At 33.9% G+C, this 22,516-nt stretch overlaps 1 protein-coding gene across 8 annotated transcripts in view; it reads right to left on the reverse strand.

Annotated features, from left to right (window-relative positions):
• The window catches only part of MAP4K5 (mitogen-activated protein kinase kinase kinase kinase 5), a 222,681-nt gene that overhangs the window by 77,312 nt on the left and 122,853 nt on the right, over positions 1–22,516 (reverse strand). For all 8 annotated transcript variants that reach the window (XM_074290745.1, XM_074290746.1, XM_074290744.1 and 5 more), the window contains exons 5-6: positions 19,855–19,919; positions 3,127–3,182 (exon numbers count right to left, since the gene is read on the reverse strand). In XM_074290745.1, the coding sequence (XP_074146846.1) occupies positions 3,127–3,182; positions 19,855–19,919 (121 nt within the window). The remainder of the gene's footprint in view (positions 1–3,126; positions 3,183–19,854; positions 19,920–22,516) is intronic.

Here is a 22,516-nt window from a genome sequence, read left to right on the forward strand (position 1 = left end):
CCCATTCTTTGGCAGTAGTAAATAAGCTTTTCCCTAAAGGAACTTAAGGACTTAAATAAATATTAAATATATTAAATATAAATAAAATAAAAATTAAATAAATAATGGGTGGGGAGGATGTGGATGAGAGAAGAAAGAACTTAAAGGAATTTCAGGACTATTCAAATTAAGTTTTAACTCATGTTTTTTGTTGTTTTTTGTTTTTATTATTTTCTCCTGTAGTACTCAACTTCAGTTCACTCAGTTAAGAGTTAGTCTCCAAGAAAAAAAGGTAAAAAAACAAAACAAAACACCTACGCATTTTAAATCCAATTTGTGGAACTTCATGTAAAATTTAAAACACTGCAGAACCGGAAATTTTGTTTAGTTCAAGTTCTGGGTCAAATTCAACTGACCCAATGGGCTAATTAGTCTAGAAAGAGAGATTAAGTGACTATCTAATTTTAAATCCAATCCCTTTGACTCCTAATTGAATGCTATTTCTATATGAGACTGCCTCCTTAAAAAGCAAAGTTTATTCCTTTATATACTCTACAAAAAACTTTTGAGAACCATATGGAAAAATAAAAATTAAAGCTGTCTAAAGACAAAAGCGTTGAATAGCAACTGAGAATATTTATATTCTGTATCCTAAATTAAGGTACAGTGAACATTCTTCATCCTCAATATTTAGGGTAGGAGAACAAAATTTAACTTTTGGCAATTGGATCAGAACATATTAATGTCCCAGTTCCTAGAACAGTTAAAGGAGGAGGGCAAGTGCTTTGGGGCTAAAAGAGCAGCAAGGAGTCAAGATGTGGCTTTGCAAGTGGGAAAGCAATTGGATTTTGCCTTCTACTACCACTATGCCAAGACTATTTCTAGAATGAACTTCAGGTCTTGTACAACTCAGATCACATGGATATGTTATCTTTTTAGAAATGAAAATGAGCAACATTTGGGGAAAGCGAGGTCAGCATGAAACTGTCTAACCCATATAATTACACAGCAAAAAAATACAATTAACATTAAATTAGGATGAAAGGATAGCAAAAGAAAAAGTAATGCTAACAGACAAAGGGCAAAGTGAGAAAGAAATAAATCAAATTTTCCTAACATTTCCTATATAGAGAGTGTGGCTCTTTCAGGTCAGAGACCTTTTTGTTTTTGTGTCCTCAGTGCATAATATATAGGCACATAATACTTAATAAATGTTTTATTGAACAAATAAATGAATTTTTTTTGATGGAAGAATCTGGCTTGCTGTGCTAAATTAAGGCAGAAGCTCTAAATTAGAATTAGAGAATTTTATAATTAGAAGAATCATACCGTATAGTTCCCAATCTTTCTAAGTTTGAGAAGTATTTGATTGAGAACATAATGACAAAAAGCTACCAGGAATTCAGTTATACCCTTAAATGACTTTTTATCAATTACAAAAACAGTAATATATATATATATATATATATATATATATTGAGAGATGTTATTTTTCAGTCTGAAGCAAGTATGCTTATTTATTGAGTCAAAGGAATATTTGGAGCCCCCTTAGAAAAAGTGTACAATGCCCTGCATCTAAGTCTGGAAAGGGATCTGGAGCCTATAGGTCAGGAATCACATTAACTTAGATCTTCATTTTACAGATATTTGACAAAGAATCAGTGACATTTTTATGGTCATGCACCTCGTTAATGGAGATATCGGGAATAAAAAAATCTAGATCTCTTGCCACCCAATTCAAAGCTTTTTCTTCTACTTAAAGCCATAACCAACTTTGGGAATAGCAGCAAAGCAATTTGCTCACTGTTCTCAATTCTATGTGTCTGATGTTTTGCTGTTATAAAGAGAATGACCAGGACTAGACCTATGATTTTATTGATATAGGGAACTCCCAGGCAAGGAAACTCCTACTACTTTTACAACTCAGCATGAAAATTTTTAGGATTAAGAGAATGGTGGTATCCAAATCTTTTATTGATTTTGTTGAGCATTTCCCAATCACCAGTTTGGCTGAACTTGAGTGCTGTGGGTTCTCCCCAAGGCTAGGAGCTAGTCATACCCAATGCTCATCTATAACACAGTTAAGGATTTGCCATGGATCACACAGACAGTATGTGTCAGAGATAGAACTTGACCTGAGGCTTTGAAGATAGCTTTCTTTCTACAATGGCACATTAAATGAACACATGAATATGTATGTATTGCTGTACTATAGGTTTCTCCATGCAAGAAATAAATTTTAACCTATCTGCAATGACTTCTTGCTCAGACGACAGCCAAAATATCTTCAAATGGCATAAATTGAATGTTTTTTATTTCTAAAGAAGCTACTTGAAAATGAGTAAGAGATTAGACTAGTTGGCCTCTCAAGTTCCATCTAACTCTTAGATCTATGATCCTATCTACTGACAACACAGAAACAACAATGGCCTCAATTATAAATTAATATACTAATCAATAACTGTAATTGATTTGTTAAAAAGACCTTTTAAATTTAAAGACATAAAATTATTATATGCTAGTCTCAACAGGCTTTCTGGTAGGCTGGTATATATGAAAACTGCTGCTAATAATAAAGTTCCTGAGGTGTTTTTTTTTTTTTTTTCTTTTTTTCCTGGCTTATCAGTTTTTCTAGGGCCAAACAAAATATTTGACTGACTTTGAAAATAATATGTACATTAATTCACGAAAATCTTAAAAGCCACCAAGTTCATCATATTTTTCTCTCAGATATCAAATAAGTCCAGCTTTCCTCAATGCTTTGGAAGAGGGACACAAATATCTATTGGTAACTTACACCAACAGAAACAAAGCACTTTCCTCAAAGAAGTTGAAGTATTGGGTAGTGGAAATAACATACAAGCAGAGCTGCAGCAAAGATTGGACATATTTCCAGGAAGCCACCTCAATCCCTATACAGTAGAACTTTATTCCTCCCCATCCCATTACCTCTGTTTAGGAACTGAGTTGATGTGAACTTGTCTATTCAATAGCTTAACAAAAGAAATAACCAGGCTTTCAGAAGAAGATAATAATCGTGAGGAAAACAATTTAGCTCATCCATTCCCTTGTCTTTGGGGAGAATAATTATATGGTTTCATATGTCAAATTATCTTTTGAGCTATATATATATATATATACAAGTACCTGTAATGTTTCTCTGCAAACATAAGCTATCTGTAATTCTGACAATGGTCCAGTAACTAGAAAAATAAAGAGATCACATTTTTACACATCTAGCATAACATATAAAACAATTAAGAGCGTTGCAATTTTCTAACAAAAACTATTCTAAATGAAATAGGATATTCAAAGTAATTTAAAATTATGTATAGATGTGCAAGTAAAGCAAGCAAAAGATCATAAACAATATCCACAATTACTACAATGATGTAAAAATGACACAAAAATGAAACTGAACTTGGAAAGGGAGTAATACTGCATATATATCAGACAGTTAATGTATTTGGATGGTTTTATTAAACTAATTTTTTTATCACTTTCTTTTTTAATCTTTTTAAAAGAGACTGCTTTGGAAGGATGTATTTGTAAATAAAGGGGATATAAAAACAAAATCATCAATAAAATAGCATTTAACATAAAAAACAGTATACATAAATATACTGGTTTTTATGTTAAATGCTATTTTATTGATGCTTTACATTTAATGTAAAATATATGACACCAGTTTACTTCCTTCGTGCCAATGATTTCTTACAATTTTAAACAGAAGCATTCATTAAGCATACACTGCCTGCAATGATACCATAGTAAGTAGATTTCTTACAATTTTAAATTGAAGCATTCATTGAGCATATACTGCCTGCAATGGCACCATAAGTGAAAACAAAGATTTAAAAAGGAAGCAATAAACATAATCCCTGTCCTAAGAAATTCACATTCTAATAGAGTAGACAAGACAAAAATAAATATTTGCACATATTAAATAAACATTATATAATACACATATACATATGAGGTTTACGGGTCTAGAATAACTTAAAAGTTTTCATGGTGGTTGTACTTTCCTTAAGGTCACTTTGTATTCTAAGTTCACTGGAATTCTCTAGTTTCTCATAGATTAACCTATCTTCGGGGTTGCTATGGGGTAAAAGGATAAAAAAAAAGTATAAAGCAAGGTGGGCAAGGTCATGAAATATTACAATTTCTACATGTTGCAAATGAATAAGGCTAAACTTAATGAGTGAAATAAGAAGAGTAAAGAGGGGAAAATACATAAACCCCTTTGTATTAGACTTAAGTGTTATTTCTAATCTAAAAAAAATCAGAACCTGCCAAAATATTGGTTGTTAGTATGCAGGGGAAAAAATAGCATTACTAAGAAAATGCTGGTGAAATTCTGAGGGCAGAAAACTTTCCATCTCCCCCCCCCCCAAAAAAAAACAAAAAAACAAAAGGATTAGTGGTAAGAGTTTTCAATTAGTTTGAATATTAGACAAGCAAAATACCCCACAAATTCAAACTTCTAGGAAAACTCAGATTCCAGCTCAATTTCAGTGTGTATGAATAAATAAGGGAAAAGAAGAAAGGGAAGACTAAGGAATATGGATAAGGTCATCAAGGCAGAGAGGAAAGAAGTATGAATTTAATTATTGAACAATCTGTCAAACTCATGGCAGGAATGGTTAAGCTGAGGAATTCTCTGAGAAAAAAACAAGATGAAGAGGAGAGCAGGTGAGAAGGAATAAGAGACGAGCAAATAGTTTGGCAAAAGATTTTTCTTCCAATAGAAATGAAAATATTCATATTAATCTCTCTGGTAGGAAAGAACTAAATACAAATTTGCACAATTGATAATGGAATGATTTAAAAAAAAAACAAACATCCAAATAAACATTAAATGAATTAAATATAAACATTAAATGAATATAATGGAATATTGTTGTGCATTATGAAATTATGAATGAGGAATTCAGGAAAACATCATATTTACAATAACTTATGCAAAACAGAAGCAAAAGAACAGAATTATTACAACAAAGTAAATAAGAAAAACACTAAAAAGAATGAAAAACTTAGGTTCAAGAGAAGAATGAATTATGCCTCTGTTAGGTTCTTACTAAGTGCTAATGAGATAATGAGATATTAGGTTCTTACTAAGTGCTAAGTCGGTACTTAACAATTCTCTAGTTCTGTTATTAAATCTCTCCCCAGAAAGTTTTTTCTTGCTTCTGGGATGAGTAGAAATCAGCCCAATGTTTCCCTTTCTCCCATGTAAATTTTACAGGGCATAGTCATAGATACAAGAAAATTTTCTCCTTTAACCCCAGAAATCATCAGGATCTCCTTAGATAAATACCCGCTTAGGGTAAATACCCGCTCAGGCAAACAAGTCACTGAATGCGAAGGTCCGTTTTAGCTCCTCTGAAGGGCTCAGAATAAGTCCTTAAATGCGAAGGTCCGGACTAGCTCCTCTGAAGGGCTCAAAATAAGTCCTTAAATGCGAAGGTCCGGACTAGCTCCTCTGAAGAGCTCAGAATAAGTCCTTGTCAGGATAAGCAAAAGTCCTTGCCCCACGTTGGGCACCAATATGTAAAGTTCTGTTGTCTCCAGAAACTGCCAATTGCTCTCTGGGAGGAGATCTGCTGTCTCAACTCAATCTCTCGGCCAGATTCCTAGAGAGCTGCCAATTCTGACCTAGAGTAGAGACTCCTCTCCCTTGCTCAATGTCGCTTCTTTTATCCTCCCAGAGAATGGGCTTGGAATAACTCAGGGGCTTCTGGGAAAAAATACTTCAACCAATGAACTTGCTCCTCTTAAACATGCAAGCTCCTCCCCAGAAGTTCAAAGGGGTAAAACTTCCCTTAAAGGCCGGAACTAGAGAATTGTTAAGTACCAACTTAGCACTTAGTAAGGACCTAATATCTCATTATCTCATTAGTACTTAGTAAGAACCTAACATGCCTCCTTTTGTTGAAGGTCTATGAACTGATCAGACATATTCTTTTTTTTTTAAATTAATTTTATTATTATAACTTTTTTTTGACAGTACATATGCATGGGTAATTTTTTACAATATTATCCCTTGCACTCACTTCTATTCTGAATCTTCCCCTCCTTCCCTCCACCCCCTCCCCTAGATGGTAGGCAGTCCCATACATGTTAAATGTGTTATAGTATATTCTAGATACAATATATGTGTGCAGAACCAAATTTCTTGTTGCACAGGAAGAATTGGATGATCAGATACATTTTTGATAAAACAACCATATGTATCAATGAGAGCGTGGCAACAGTAGTGATGAGGGAAAGAATACTATCATCTTCTTAGTTACATTGCTGGTGTCAAAAGTAAAAAAGAAACCCATCTCTCTTACCTCAGCAAAAATAATGAAAAAGAACACTACAAAGATCAATGAAAATGAAAACTTGAAAAGAAATGAAAGTTAGTTTCTCCACTCAATCTGGAGGCAGATTCTAGAGAGACTGCAATGAACCATTACAATATGAGAACAGAAGCCAAGGTATGCAGCTTATGATCAATCATCCCACCCAGACCAAGAGATGCCACAGCATCTAAGTTTAGAAGGGATAGGACTATAGAAAACCTATCCAACCCATTCATGCATGCCTGAGTGGATTGAATCAGCACAAAATCCAAAGCAAGAAGAGAGGCTGGAAATATTAATAAATAGGAGGACATATGGAATACAAAGAAGAAATATTTTGGGGTTAAGAGCTACCCATAAAATAAATTCAAAAAAAGTATAACCCTGTAACAAATATTGGCCTCAAGGGGGAAAAATAGTTTGAGCACAAGGACTATAAGAATAGCTGGAAGAAATGAGCAAAAAAGTAAATTAAAAATAAATGAGAGTTCAGGAGGAAAAAACTTAAGAATAAGCTTTTAAAAATAACATGGAAAACTTTACTATATATTATTCTCCATGAAAACTACAATGAACCAAAACATGACAAAATGTTATCCACTATCAAAAACAACTAACCCAGGAAATAAGATGAGGAAATATAATTTAAGTATCATTAGTCCCAGTAAAAATCAAGACCAAAAATCACACAAAACTTAATCATTTTTCAAGAAATTTTGAAAATTGAGAACCAAAAAAATTCTGCTTAATAATAGCTAGCATTTATGTAGATTTTTAAAATTTAAAATTTCACATTTTAAAAAAGCTTTTAAATGAGAAATGTAAAAAGCAAAAGATGCATGGGATATTATTATTTCCATTTTACAGGAAGGAAATAGGAGTTTCAAAAGATTAAATAACTTGCTCAGAGTCATATAACTATTAGAGGACTGAGACAGGATTTGAACTTGTATCTTCCTGACTCCAATACCAACTATTTTACCCACTGTACCCCTTAGCTGTCTTATCTATTATAACGTAAGGGCTAAGGATATGTGATTTCATTAGTAAAATGAATTTCCAGGGAAGACAAATTCAATGCAGCGCGAATTTAATCAGTCACATAAAGGCAGCAAATATTAATGCAACACTCTCAAATACAGATAAAACTTATTAAAATGTAACTGGAGAAATAATTAACAAAATAAATAAAAATATAGTCAAAGAAAAGTCAAAGTCAAAGAAAGTCAAAGAAAAAATAGCACAAGCAAACAGAAAGAGTTCAAGTACCAGAGAATCACAGTTAGGATCATAGAAGGAGAACAGGTTTAATAGCTTAGAATTTAAAAAACCAGACTGGTTTTTTAAAGGAAAAGGCTTTATTATCCTATAAAATAGCATGGGATCAAGAAGCATCAAAAAACTAAATGATCTGAGAAGTAACTCCAGAATGGGTATTTTATATGGAAAGGTAGGGCAGGCGAAGAGGGATGGAGGGGAATATGTTAACTCTATGCTCACTGGTTAGACCTCTCCAGGGAAATGTATACTTTACTTATTGAACAAATTTTGAGAAAAACAAGGAATAGAAACAAGACCCAAGGTTCCTAGCATCCTGTCTCCTACAACCCAAGCTCGTTGCACTTGGGTGTGTGATTAACCAAGCCTTGTTTATCACAACCAAAGCCCCTCAATTATTTTTCTTATCCTGTCCCAAGACAGGCTTTGCTGAAGCCCATTCCAGGATGACATAAAATCAGAGAGTCACTATGAGATAAAATCTTGAAATGCTATGTTTCAAATGGCAAAAGATACAGATTTATAACTAATGATAACTTACCTAAGTAAAATCCTACAGGACTACTAATAATGGACTAATAGAACAGAAAACTTTCCAAGTATTCCTGATGAAAAGACAAGAAAGGAGTAAATTTGAAATGCAAACATAGGAGTTAAACGAAACTCAAAAAGCTAAACCTGAGTAACTGGAAGGGATCATATGATGATGACATAATTACGTTCTAATATTCTTCATTTTTCAAGGGTCACAGAGAAAAATAAAGCAAATACAGAACCTGGTAGAGGTGAAGAATTTAACACAGACTCCATAAGAATAGATATCTCATGACCTCCCTCCTATCAGAAAAAGGAGGGTTCACACTCACACACACACACACACACACACACACACACACACACACACACACACACGGGGGGCGGGGGGGAGAAGGGAGAAGAGAGAGAGAGAGAGAGAGAGTGAGTGTGTTTGGTGGAGAGATACATTAAATTGAAAGGAATACAGGATCAGCCAGAGAAACAGAACAATGAATAATATGAGCAGAAGAGGTTATAATGAAAAGAAATATACAGTAATTATAAACGTTACTATGAATGGGTAGATTCATTTGTAAATAGAGAATATTAGAATGTATTATCAAGGAGAATAAGTTGTTAACAAAAAGCAAAGATTCACATGGTTAAAATGAGATTCTAGACCTAAAATATGCTTTAGGTAAATTCAAAAAAAGCATGAGTAACAATCATTAGACAAGGCAATGATCAAAACAGAGATAGTTAAAAGTAATTACTAGGAAAACTACATTATTTTTAAAGGAACCACCGAAAATAAAATAATACCAATATTTAGTGAATAATCATCAAATGACATAGCATCTAAATACCTGAAAGTAAAATTAGCCACATTAATGGGAGAAACCACAAGAGTTGCAGACTTGATTGTATCTCTTTTATAGCTAAACAAGTCTAAAAATAGATAAAGGATAGAATTTTAGAAAAGTTAAGATTATCTTAACTGAAACTATCTTAACTGAAAATGACACAAAGATTTCTCAGTTAAGCAAGAATACCCTTTACAAAAACTGACCATGTGATAAGGCATAAAAACCTCATAAACAAATGCAGAAAAATAAAAAAATTAAACATCCTTTACTGACTACACAAATATACAAATGGTTAATAAAAGGTCTTTTAAAAAGGAGTTAAACCTAAATGGAGGCTATATAACTTGAACCTAAAGAATTGACAGATCAAGGAACAAAATATAAAAGCCATAATTTCAGTAAAAGAAAATAAGAAAAATGAGACAACATGCCAAGACATTTGTAATACAGACTGATAATTAAAAATTGCTTTGCGCTTGACTGCACAGTTGAAGCTAATCAGGACACCCAGACCATAAATATTCCAGGAAGTCTCCACAGCTTTGTTCTTATCTAGTTAGAAATTACTTGTACATAACTATTTTCAAACAATGGTTTTCTATTAGGCATTCCAATGCCTGTTTTGGAATAAAACAATCTATTTCTCCTTTACTTGGAGAAAGAAAGCAGCTTTTCCGGTTCCCCGGAATGTATACAGTAAAATACTTATGTTCCAAATAGATTTTTTCTGTGACTCCTAACTATTCTTAAATCTGCATTACAGATCTATTAAAATTTCTATTTCTAAAGCAGTCTATTATAGCAGAAAATTAAAAACATTAAAAAACATTTAAAAAGGAGTGGGAGGAAAGTATTGTTCCTTAATGATTGTTCCTTAATATGATAGAAAGCAAACCAAAAGTTAGCATTTTCTTGAAAGGGAAAAACCAGAGATTTTTCCAGTACAATTAGGGTGAAGCAAGGAAAACTACTGGATATTCTTATTGAAATAGTTCTAGAGATGCCATTTACATGAATATAATGTCTGGGCTAGCTTTCTGGAGGCCAGACAGGCCTTGGTCTCAGCAGGATAATCACCAAGAGGATGGTCAGGAATAGAGTCTAAAGTCTTTATTGTCTCCTTCTCAATCTGTCTCCTTCACAATCTGTTCACTCTGACTCACTGTGCCCCCAGTTCAGTCAGCCCTTATTTTACTTATTTATTTGGACTGTGACAACTCTGTAATACACCTATTGAATAGGCTGAATCAGATATTATAGTTACATCTCCTGGATAATAAGTAAGAGCTAGCATAATTGCATACAATTCATTTTTCTGAGAGAACTGAAAAGGAGTTCTGACTACTTACTCTATAGTTAAGTTATGAGAGTATATAGCAAAAATGTTATGTTTGATTGCTGTTTTCATATGTTTTGATAGCTGGTCCTTTAAGAAGAATCTTAGAAAATTCTTCAAAAATCCATTGTCAATTATGTAATAGATGGGTTATCTTTAATGGAGACCTGTGTGTAAAATTTGTAGCTGTGGCCAATAAAATCTAACACTTTGGGATGGTTTCACAGCATACATTAATTTATGCATTGGTATAAAATATCTTGTCAGGTCTTATCCCAGATAATTATATTATTCACTTAATGGCCTTTAATAAAATTCTAGCCAAAAGCACAGGGTAAGGAGTAAGGCTTTGGTCTGGTTGTGCTGGGAGGTTCACCCACTCTATCACACTCTGTCCTGGATGAAGGGCTGATATGGGTGCCTCTTTGATAACAAAAACTGATATTTCCAAGGGTTTTCACTGACTCTCTCATCTACATTGGATAAAGCCAGTTCAACTTCTCTCAAAGCCTCTTGAGCTTTTTTTGTAAGCTGGAGTGGTGAGTTTAAAGCAGTGTCTCCCCTTAAAATGTCATATAATGGCTGTATTGATAGGTAGTAAAGCCTAAAACTGAATGCATCCATTGGATATCTCTTATCAATTTTTGAAAGTCATTTAAGGTGTTCAACTTCTCTGTTCTTAAAGAAAGTATTTATACTGTAAGCACCATAGGATATACTTCATATCCTATATATTGAAAAAGAGCATACCTTTGAATTTTTTTCTGGAGCTATATGCAATTTGTAGTTCCTTAGTGTTTCTATGGTCTTTTGTAGACATGCTTCTAACATTTGCTCCTCAGGTACACAATCCCCTCCCCAAGATATCATCCATGTAGTGTAATAACATAACTTTTAGAAATGCTTTTCTTACAGGAGTAAGAAAGAGCAGCAGCAACATACATTTGATATGTAGTAGGGTTATTTTTCATTCTCTGTGGCAAAACTGTCCATTCATATTTTTTATAAGGCTCAGCTAAATTAACGCTGGGTACTGAAAAGGCAGATCTTTTCATATCGTCCTTATCCATGCTTATCCACATATCCATAGAATAGAAATAATCCTGAATGTCTATAACACAAAGAGGCCATTCTCTAGGCAACTGAGTAGGAGTTGGAAGACCAGACTGAAGAGTTCCCATACTTTTCATCTGTTTATTTATTTTTCTTAAATCAGTCAAAAACCTCCATTTTCCAGATTTTTTTTTTCTTTTGCAATAAATACAGGAGAATTCTAAGGACTTAGTAGAGAAGGTTGTAAGTATCTTTGGTCAAGTTGCTCCTGTACGATATCTAATAAGGCCTGATTTTTTTCACTTGTTAAGGGCCACTGTTCCACCCACACTGGTGTATCAGTTTTCCATTGAATGGGAACAGCAGCCCTGCCTAAAAAGCCAAAGTAATCAATTGTAATCCTAACTGTTATAAGGCGTCTCTTCCCCATAAATTGATGGGAATTTTCTCAACTACAAAAGGAGTAAAAACTCCTGTTTCACCTTCAAATATCCATCTCAAAGGAGTAGCACTAACTTCAGCTGCTACTGATCCTCTTATGCCAGACATATAGGTTCCTGCCTTAATCTTTGGCCAATGACTGGGCCAGCTGGCATCTCCAATGACTGTATGATCTGCACCTGTGTCTAACAACCTTTTTGGTGGTATGCCATTTACATAGATAGTGAGCATAGGATAATCAGCTGTAACAGCTGCAGTCCAGAATATTCCTGAATTCTGTGGTTGGGAGTCAAAATCTGGATAAATATCACCAAATTGCCTATTAGGAGTATATATATATCAGTAACCCTGATGCTACTACTTCTCCTGGGTTGATAGATCATACATTGTCTACCTCTATTAGTAACTGATATATTAGCTATACATTCCCCAGTTTTCCAAATCAGTGTATGGATAGACACTGTTTTGTAAGCACTCTCAGGAGGTGAAATGGTCAAGTCTACTGTGCTTGGAGGCAAAAGATCCATAGGCCAGAAAAGGACAGATTTCACCTTTCCATGGGATATCTCAGTAGTCTCAGCTGTATACAACTCTATTCTCCCCATCTATAATCCCTTTCTCCCATCAGGTTAGAACTCGACTGGAGTACTGAACTTCTAAAGACTCTCAGGGTGTAACATCAGCTGCCATTATGCCCCAAGTGTTTTTTTACCTAGGGTCCTGGAGCTGATCCCTGCTTCCCATTTCTCTGAGTGAATCTACATTCTGATGCCGAATGGAAGTCTTTGTTGCATTTTGGACATAGTGCTTTGGATCTTGTTCTCCCACCCTGTTTTTTATGCTAACATTAAGTTTACAGATGCCCTACTTTACCACTCTGAAAGCATTGACGAGATTCTCTGGAAGTCCCTTGCCAAAAGGGACTCTGTCTTCCCATGTTCAGATCTTGAGAAGTCTGCATCATAGCCTGGGTATAAAAGGTATTTGTGCCCATTGTGGCACAGCATCTTATAATCTCCTCTAAAAGAGCCTCCTTGTGTAGCCCTAGTATAATTCTTCTACAAACCTCATTAGCATTTTCTCTAGCAAGTTGTATTATCATAATTTCTGTTCCTACACTTTCACCAATAGCTTGTATGACAACTGTCTGCAGACATCCCACGAAATCAGCAATGGGTTCATTTGGACCTTGTACTATTTTCGTGAAGGCTTCTATCTTGTCTTCCTGGGAGGTACCCCATGTTTTGATAGCAGCAGAAATAATTTGCACATATGCTGCTGTAGAGTAATTAATCTGTGTTAAAGTGTCTGCATAAGGACCTAAACCTGCTAGTTGTTCAAAGGTGACTATTATATTAACTCCAGGTTCCTATTTCATTGGGCTTATATTCTACAGAGTTCATTATACTCAGAAAGCCACAAGTTTTGTCCAGGTTCTAAACATGTCTTGAGTATAGATTTCCAATCACTAGGGGTTAAAATTTCATAAGCCAAATTCTCTAATCCATCTTAACATAAGACAATGTAGATCCATAAAGAGTGCAAGCTTTTTTCAGATCTTCCATATTAAAAGGAGTGTTTCTTCTTTCTTGACCTGAAGAGTCAAACTCTTCAATCACAGGGTACGCTTCTATTCTCAAATCAGATGTATCCTGTCCTTCCTCTTTAGTTTTAACTAATGCCTTTTGTAATCATGTCATAGGCGGTGGATACAGCTGCTGTATGGGTAGTGCTAATGGTGTCACTGCCCCTCCCACTCCTCTTCCTCCCTCCATCCACGAAGGTGGAACTGAGGGAGGGAGGTCAGGAGATGGGGAATACCCTAAGTGTGCCTGCTCAGGTATAACTGAATTGTGAAATACTCTTTAAGCTTATCAGCATGATACTTAAGATCCAACTCTCCATGCCTTTCAGCTGCTTTGTCAGTACCATCCCCCTCCTCCTCTTTCTCCTCACACTTCCTTGTCTGGCTGTTCTTCTTAAGCTTTTTCTTTTTTTTTTTAGAAATTGTGGGATTCTTTAAAGCCAATTGTATTATATTGTACATAATGAATGTTTCTTCAGGAATTGAATCAGAACTCATAGCTTCATAATATTCAATTAGTTGCTCTCCCACCAGTTCTCACAGATCTGGCTCTAATTTTTCTTCTTTAGATAGCCAAGGAGATGTGTACTCTAATATATTTAAAAGCCCAGTGATCTGCCTCTGAGTTACCAACAAACCTTGCTTCTTTATTAACCTAACTATGCTACACACTCCCTTCAGAGAGGAGAAGACTCTTGTTAGTATTTGCCCCATTTCAGATAAAAAACTAAAGTGACTAATTTAACCCTTACCAAAGTTTCCCACTTGTCTATTTTTGTAATTACCCTATTTTGGGGTCACAGGGACTTCGGACTTCTCCACTGAGCCTACAATCATGTCAGTCGAATTGCTTTGTGCTTTGCTTTGCAAGGCCCTGCATTTCTAGGACCCCATGTTTGGCTGCCAGAATGTAATGTCCAGGATAGATTTCTGGAGGTCTCTGGATGGGCTTTGGTCTCAGCAAGACAGTCATCATGAGGATGGTCAGGAATAGGGTCTAACGTCTATTGTCTCCTTCACAGTCTATCTTCTTCACAATCTGTTCACTGTGACTCACGTGTGCCCAGTTCTCTCAACCCTTAAATACCCTATTACAATTACATCATTACAGCATACTGAGTATATGCCAACTAGAGTGGTTATATCATTATATTAAACTAGAGTGCTTATATTATTATATCATACCAGATATACGTGAATTAGAGAACCATTATCTCATCAATTCCACTGAATTAGCACCTTGTAATTATCCTGGTTTCAAGGAACTAAATAACTAAATCACACAGCTACTAAGTGTTAGGTAATTGGAGGCTGGATTTAAACTCAGCCCAATTTCAGGGTCAGTATTCTATCCACTGTGTCATCTAGTTGTAAAACTCTTTTTGTTTTTAAGATTGCATAATAAAGGTTTAATATTTAAATAAAAATAAAATAATTATGACTTCAGCAATACAGCAGAATATAAACTAAACTCACAAAACCAGCAAGAGATAAATAGAAAAAATTGACATTAAAGATCATTCTAGAATGTACAAGACATGTTAGATACCTACTATTATCAATGTACTACAAAAAAAATTTTTTTTAAAGAAATAATTGGAGATTAATTGCTCATGGTATGGCCATACCAATGCAATAAACATGATAATGTTGTTTTTGTAGTTCAGTTGTGTCCGAGTCTTCATGATTCCATTCTCAAATAGAGAACTAATGCAAATATATGAGAAGTTACTTAATAGCTAATTGGTAAAAGAATATGAACAGCCAGTTCTCAAAGTTAAAAAATTCAACTATCAACTACTTATGAAAAAATGCTCCAGATCATGAATAATAAAATACAAATTAAAATAACTCTAAAGTTTCACCTCGTTCTCATTACATTGGTAAAAATGGCAAAATGAATAATGAAAACCAATAAAGGAGGTATAAGAGGATAGATACACTAATGAAATACTGGTAGAGACGTGAAATGTTCCTGCCCTTCTGAAAACCATTTTGGAATTGTACCTGGGGGCAGCTAGGTGGCGCAGTGGATAGAGCACCAGCCTTGAATTCAGGAGGACCGGGGTTCAAATCTGGTCTCAGACACTTAACACTTCCTAGCTGTGTGACCCTGGGCAAGTCACTTAACCCCAGCCAAAAAAAAAAAAAAAAAAAAAGGAATTGTACCTAAAAAAGTCACTAAACTGTATGTACTTTAAAAATTCATCAGTTCTAGTACCGTACCTGTTCCCCAAAAAAGATTAAAGATGGAGGGGAAAGGATTCAAATGTACAAAAACATCTATAATAACATTTTTATTGTAAGAAAAAAATGGAAATAAAGTAGGGCCCATCATTGATGAACAAATGCTACATGATTGAAATGGAGTATTAATATACCACACGAAATGAGGAAAGGGATGGATTCAGACAGAAAAATCTTAAATGTAATGATGCAGAATATACTGAATGAAAACAGGAGAAAAAATTATATAAAACTTAAGAATTATGATCAACGTAATTACAACTCCAGACAACTGATGACGAATCATGCTTTCTGCTTATTGGCATTAAGATGATGGACTAGAGGGGAAATATGAGACTTACATTTTCAGACTTATGAAATGTGTGGATTTATTTTGTGTGATTATACTCTTACTCTACCAAGAAAAGAGCAGATATAAGCTCCTTCTTTTTTCTTAAGTACATACTTGAATGCCTCTCTACATTATTCCCCATCCTCTTTTCCTATGTTTTAGTCTCAGATGAAGTAGATTTCTCCACTTTATCTCCTTCAGTCTTTACACTTAATTCATTCACTCTTTGCTCTTTATCTCATTCCCTTGCTTTCTCCAAAAAGTCTGCTTATCCAGTGGATTCTTCTATCCCCTGTCTATAAATATGCCCATCCTTAGAAAATCTTCACTCAGCTCTATAAATCCCAAGTCATCATTCTCTTTTCTCCCTTTGAAAAACAAAGTACTAGGAAAAAAATATATCTATAATCAACATCTCTATTTCCCCTCCTATCAACCTGTCATACCATGGGAATCCAGTTTCCAATCCTACCATTCCATTAGAACCACTGTGTCCTAAGCCTTCCATAAGCTCATTAATTATCAGAGCCAACAGCCTACTCTAAGTCCTCATTCTTCTCTGAACTATGATATCATATTGTTAAGTGTATCCCAGATACTTCCAATGAATATACTGTAGACATTTAAAATTCATTATGTAACTAAATGGAAATCTTTGTTTTCCTCAAAAATCATCCCTCCTCTTAGCCTCCCTACTTCTTTAAAGCCACTACTATTCTACTGTTGACTGTCTCCTTTCTTCAAACCCTCTATTTACTAAGTCTTAACACTTCTAATGTAATTCTACATATCTTGTAGCCATCCTTTGGTCTCACTGCTTTTAGTCTCTTTCCTTTTCAATGTATCCTTTCACACAGCTGCCAAATCCCTATTCCTAAATTACAGATCAGACTGTGGCACTTCCTACTCAAAAAAGTTTTCAATGGCTCCCTACTGCTTTTAGGATAAAATAAAAAACCCTCAGTCAGATAGGCAGCTAGGTAGCACAGGCAGCTAGGTGTCACAGTGGATAGAGCACTAGCCCTGAAGTCAGGAGGACCTGAGTTCAAATCTGGCCTCAATACTTACACTTCTTAGCTGTGTGACTCCAGGCAAGTCACTTAACCCCAATTACCTTGGCCAAAAAATAAAAAAAAAACAAAAAAAAAAACCTTAGTCCATCCCTAGTCTGGCTCTCACCTATCTATCTAGTCTTAGTTCATATACTTCCCTTTATAAACGTTAGTCAGTCACTCTTCCCTTCCACAGTTCTTTTCATTCTATCTTGAGACTACATCTTCCTCAGATCACAGAATCTCAAGTTCCCTTTAAAGCACAATTTGGATTTCACATCCAACAAAAGGCTTTTCCTGATCTCTTTAAATATAAGCACAATTGAAATTATGTTAAATATACTACATATATGTGAATGCCAAGCAAAATGTAGGGACCTTCAGGGCAAGAACTATTTTGTGTTTTTCCCCCCAAGTACCTGACACGGAGTCTTGCAAGTAGCAGGTACATATGAAAAGTAATGAAAATAAAAGGTGAAATGAATAGAAAAAGGGAGAAAAACAACCCAGGAAGCATGAGTTATGTGTGTTAAGAGCTTTGCAGCCAAAGGGAAAATAGATGTAGGACCAAAATGTGAGGGAACATCAAGGGTAGATTTTCTTGAAGATAGGTTTAGGCATAAGACAGGGAGATAATGAAGAGGAGAGAAAGGACTGGTGGAGTGGAACTTCTTGAAATAAATGGGAAGTGGGGCATAAGAAAAGGCTTAGCCTTAGCATGTAGAAGGGTCACCTCATCTTCTAAGAATGGAATAGAGAAAGAGAGACTCTATGGGTGAAGAGACAAAATGATAATGAAGAAAGATAAAGAAATTCCTAATAGAAAGTCCCATTTTCCTCAGTAAAGTACAATTCAAAATCATCAGTGGAAAAATATGGAGTTGGAGACTTCAAAAGAGAAGAGAAAGTTTATGATGCCCACTATAGAAAACATAGCATTCACTCTGAGAAAAAAAAAAAAGACTGACAAGCAAAAGTTACAGCTCATATGACCTTAAACAACAGGAATTTTTAAAGAACCAATAAAGCACAATTGTGTAACTTTCTTTAGAGGTATCTCACTGTTCAGTAATGAAGTAGAAAAAACAGATGATAGGACTGAGAACTGGCAATATATGAAAGGAAAAAGGACAAGGGAAGCAAGAGTGGCAATGAGCAATTCAATACTTTAGCTAAAGAGTAATGAATCTAAGTGAGCAAAGTGAAATCAAAACAAGATGAAAGATAAGAAAAATATGGAAAGTTGGAGGTTTCAGTGGATTTCAACAGATTGGAGACAGGAGAAAGAAGAAAATAAGATAAAGATTAAAGAGATGAATTTTAGAATCCATATCCATGGTAAATGAATAGTTTGGATTAATTATGAGATCTCAGGTCATTCCTTGGTGAATCATGGCAAGAATCATGTGAAGAGCTTAGAGAACTAGAATTCCAGAATGTCTAAACAGTAAACATGTCCTCATCACAAGGATAAATGAAAGTGTTGTGGTAAGGAATAAAAATGTGAGCCAGTTACTGAAATACTTGATAAAGGATAAAAAAGTATCTACCTGGAGGGCTAAGTGATGACAGCAACAAGGTTCCAGACAAGGTAAACTTCAAAGATGGGAGGTAACTGAATATCAATTAGGATGAGATATCAGAGAGGAGAGTTTGGAAATGGCAGTGAGAAGTAAGGGTGATGCTCTCTCTCTGAATCAGTGGACCAGAGGTCTAAAGAAGTGACAACCAATACTACACAAGGTATTAGATGAGGTATTTCCTGAAAAATACAGATAACTATAATATGGGGGAAATGTGAGAAGAGATGTAGAATAAATGGCATAAATGAAGAGAAGGCACAACAGTTCTGTACCTAAAAGTTGCCTTGAGAAAAGAAAAAAAAGCTTCCAAGAATTTCTTATATTTTACATGTGTTAAAAACAGTTACCAAGAACAAGGGGTAAAAAATTTATGATATTTTAAGTGAAAAACAACACTGGCTTCTTAAATTTCTTTTACATGATCGTCAATTTTAATGGATCTTATCAACAACACGGTTTCATGACATTTAAACACTGGATAAATGTCTCAGTGATATACCAACAAATGTTTAACAATTATCTTGCTGGGAAAAAATGTGATATGACATCCTTTTTAGTTGAATCTACATTATTAATATTTTCTCAATCATTTTCTTAAATCTAGGCAATCAACAAAAATCACTTATATTAATATTTTCTTATATTTAATTTAAAATATTATTTTTTTAACTTGTCATTTCTCATGGACTTCTAAACTGTTCTGCTTTCTAAATGAAGCACCAACAAGCTTTCTTTCTAAACTGATGCTATTTAACTAAATTTTCACAATAATGGATAGTGTGCTTATTAGAATTCTTCTAGTACACTTAGTCCCCTCTCCTACATACCTATCACAATATAACTTCATAAAATGGTTAATCAACCCTTTATCAGAATAAATGGATTAAGGAAGCTTTACTATATTAAAAGTTTTTCTGTTTAAATGAATTTTTTAAAAAATTGTTTTATTTTGGTGGTAACTATCAAAAAGCTATTCCTTCTCCAAATTCTAAATATAGGTACATTTTAAAGAAATATAAATTCATATTGTTCAAAATGGTAGCTCAGATGCCAAGCATGTCAAATAGTGAATTTAAAATTTTTTCCCCAAATTTCTCATTTGTTAACTTGTTAAATTTACTTTATACACAGATTTATTTAAAAAACAGTTCTTTTAAGGGAAGATGGATAAAAGTTATGCTTAGAAAAGTTTTTTCTTTCGTGTAAGTTTAAAAGTGTAAAAAAAAGTATACATTACCATGGTAAATGTCTTGAAGTGATCCACCACCGCAATATTCCATACAGATCCATAATTTTTCCCGACTATAATGAAAAAGAAAAAAGAGAAAACATTGGAAGTTAGATTCTAATTCTCAACAATTAAAACATCACTGAAAGGAATTTGGGGATTTTTGAGTCAGAAAAACTCAGTCTTTCTGCAGTATGACCCTGGCAAATGACTTAACCTCTCAAAGACTTAAGCGAATTTCTAGGTTTTAATGAAAGAAATGCAATGCTGGTTTGCTTTGGTAAAGAAAGTTCCCATACCTAGAATTCTTCAAAAAAATTAAATCACAGGTCAAAAACAAAAGGAACAAAAATTTTTAATAAAATATATTTCTAAAATTGCTTCTCTTGGGGCAGGTAGGGTGGTGCAGTGGATAGAACGCCAGCTCTGAAGTCAGGAGGACCTGAGTTCAAATCTGGCCTTAGACACTTAACACTTCCTAGCTGTGTGACTCTGGACAAGTCACTTAACCTCAAATGCTTCAGCAAAAAAATTAAATTAAATTAAAATAAAATTATTTCTCTTTCTCTTCCTTCATGAATTTAAAGCTAAAAGGATATGTATCAGGGCAATAGCCTAATAATCACACTTTCTCCATAGAATTCTGTCCTTCATTCAGTCAGAGCTGTCTGACTCTGTCCTAGCCTAGAATGATTTAAAAAGGTATAATGTCTAAAGTATATAATATAGTCTTAAATGCAGTTGTAATCAAACTACTAATACTCTGGAATACAACAAAGGCATAGATTATCATTATATATATACATATATATTATTTATTAATACATCATCCAATTTAATTTAACAAACATATGTTGAGGATTTAATGATTTCCAAGAATTAAACAAGGCTAGGCAGTTATAGACCAAAATGCAAAACTTTCTGCCCTCAAGAAGCTGACCTTGAAAGAGAAAGGAAGGCAATGTGTACACAGATAAGCAAAGACAAAATATATTCAAAATAAATTAAAAATTGGGGGGAGAAAGAAAACATTAAGTAGTGGGAAAAACCAGTAAAGATTTTTTGTTGGAGGTAGCACTTGAACTAAGTTATGAAGGGAGATAGATTATCAAAAGACAAAAATGAGAAGACAGATCATTCCAGGCACACAAAGCAGAGTATTTTAAAGAATCATCTAAAGAAAGATAAAACAACCAGCTTGGCTGGAACATAAAGTGTGTTAGGAGTAACAATATGAAATCAGTTTGGAAAGATTGGTTAGAGCCACACTGTAAGGGGTTTTAGGTCACCAGAAGGATTTGTATTTTATCCTACAGCCACAGAAGCTCCCATAGAAGAAGAATAACATGAATTTGAAAAAAAAAAAAAAAAAAAGATGCAAATTAGTGGTAACCTCTATAATTTTATTTTTAAAAAACTGCAGCTCTTTTAACAGAAATAGGTAACTTCTTTTTTGGAGTGAGAATTTTTTTGGTTACCCTTTATATAATTTTAAACTATTCTGATCAAATTTTTGAAGATAAAATGCTTTTATTATTACTTTAAATTATACAGTAGTTTGGAAAGTAATTAGCACTCATATGTTTAAAAAACACACCATTATATCAACTAAGAAAAGACAACATTTTTAAACACAAAACCTTAAAGTAGAAAAATAATGCAAATTCATATAATAAATACCTTCAAAGTATATACTACTTCAATCAGAAATTAATTATTCTACCCCATGGGGCTAAATTAATTAAGATATCAATGGCTATTTATTAAGGTACTCTCCATCATTTTCAGGGAATAAAGTGTTCCACACAACCAACTTTTCTAAATAAAATGTATAAATTACTTTAATCATTTTAAATGGAAATCTTTCTAAAATACTAAAATATAGCAGAGTAAATGAATTTGAATTTGGTTATCAATACATTAGAATATTAAACAAATACAATTGTGAATTATAATGACTATTCATATTATAAATATTACCAAAGACATTAATAAATTAGGATCAGCAAATCAAGAGAATTTGAGAGTTGAAAGGGACCTTAGTGGCTATTCAGATTAGCCCATACATGAAAAGAAATTACCACTATGATATACTTGAAAAGTAGCTATTTAATCTCTAGACCACAAATGCAAGGAACAATCCTAAATTTACTGTCTTTTCTTTTCTTGAGTAAAACATGACATTTTAAAGAGACAGATATGTACAAACTACAATTAAGATACATCATGTATTTTATGATTAAACCACTAAATTGCTTGCTGGGAATATTATTGTTCTACCAGAAAGGATCAGCATGATGCTTTCAGAAAGATTTATATGACCAAATGTTAAGTGAAGGGAGTAAAACCAAAAGAATATTATATACAGCAACAACAAGATTATGTGATGATCAATTGCAATGGACTTTTTAAAAACAACAAATTTTTCAACTCTTACCTTTGCAAACACTTTTGTTCCAATTTTTCCCGTCCTTCCCTGTACCATCTACCCTAGATGGCAGTCAGTCCCATATATGTTAAACATGTTAAAGTATATGTTAAATACACTATGTGTGTACACATTTATAAAATCGGATTTAGAAAGGTAAAAATAACCTGGGAAGAAAAACAAAAATGCAAGCAAACAACAACAGAAAGAGTGCAAATGCTATGTTGTGGTCCACACTCATTT

Source organism: Sminthopsis crassicaudata, chromosome 2 (genome assembly GCF_048593235.1).
Source record: "Sminthopsis crassicaudata isolate SCR6 chromosome 2, ASM4859323v1, whole genome shotgun sequence".
In the NCBI taxonomy this organism is placed as follows: Eukaryota; Metazoa; Chordata; class Mammalia; order Dasyuromorphia; family Dasyuridae; genus Sminthopsis; species Sminthopsis crassicaudata.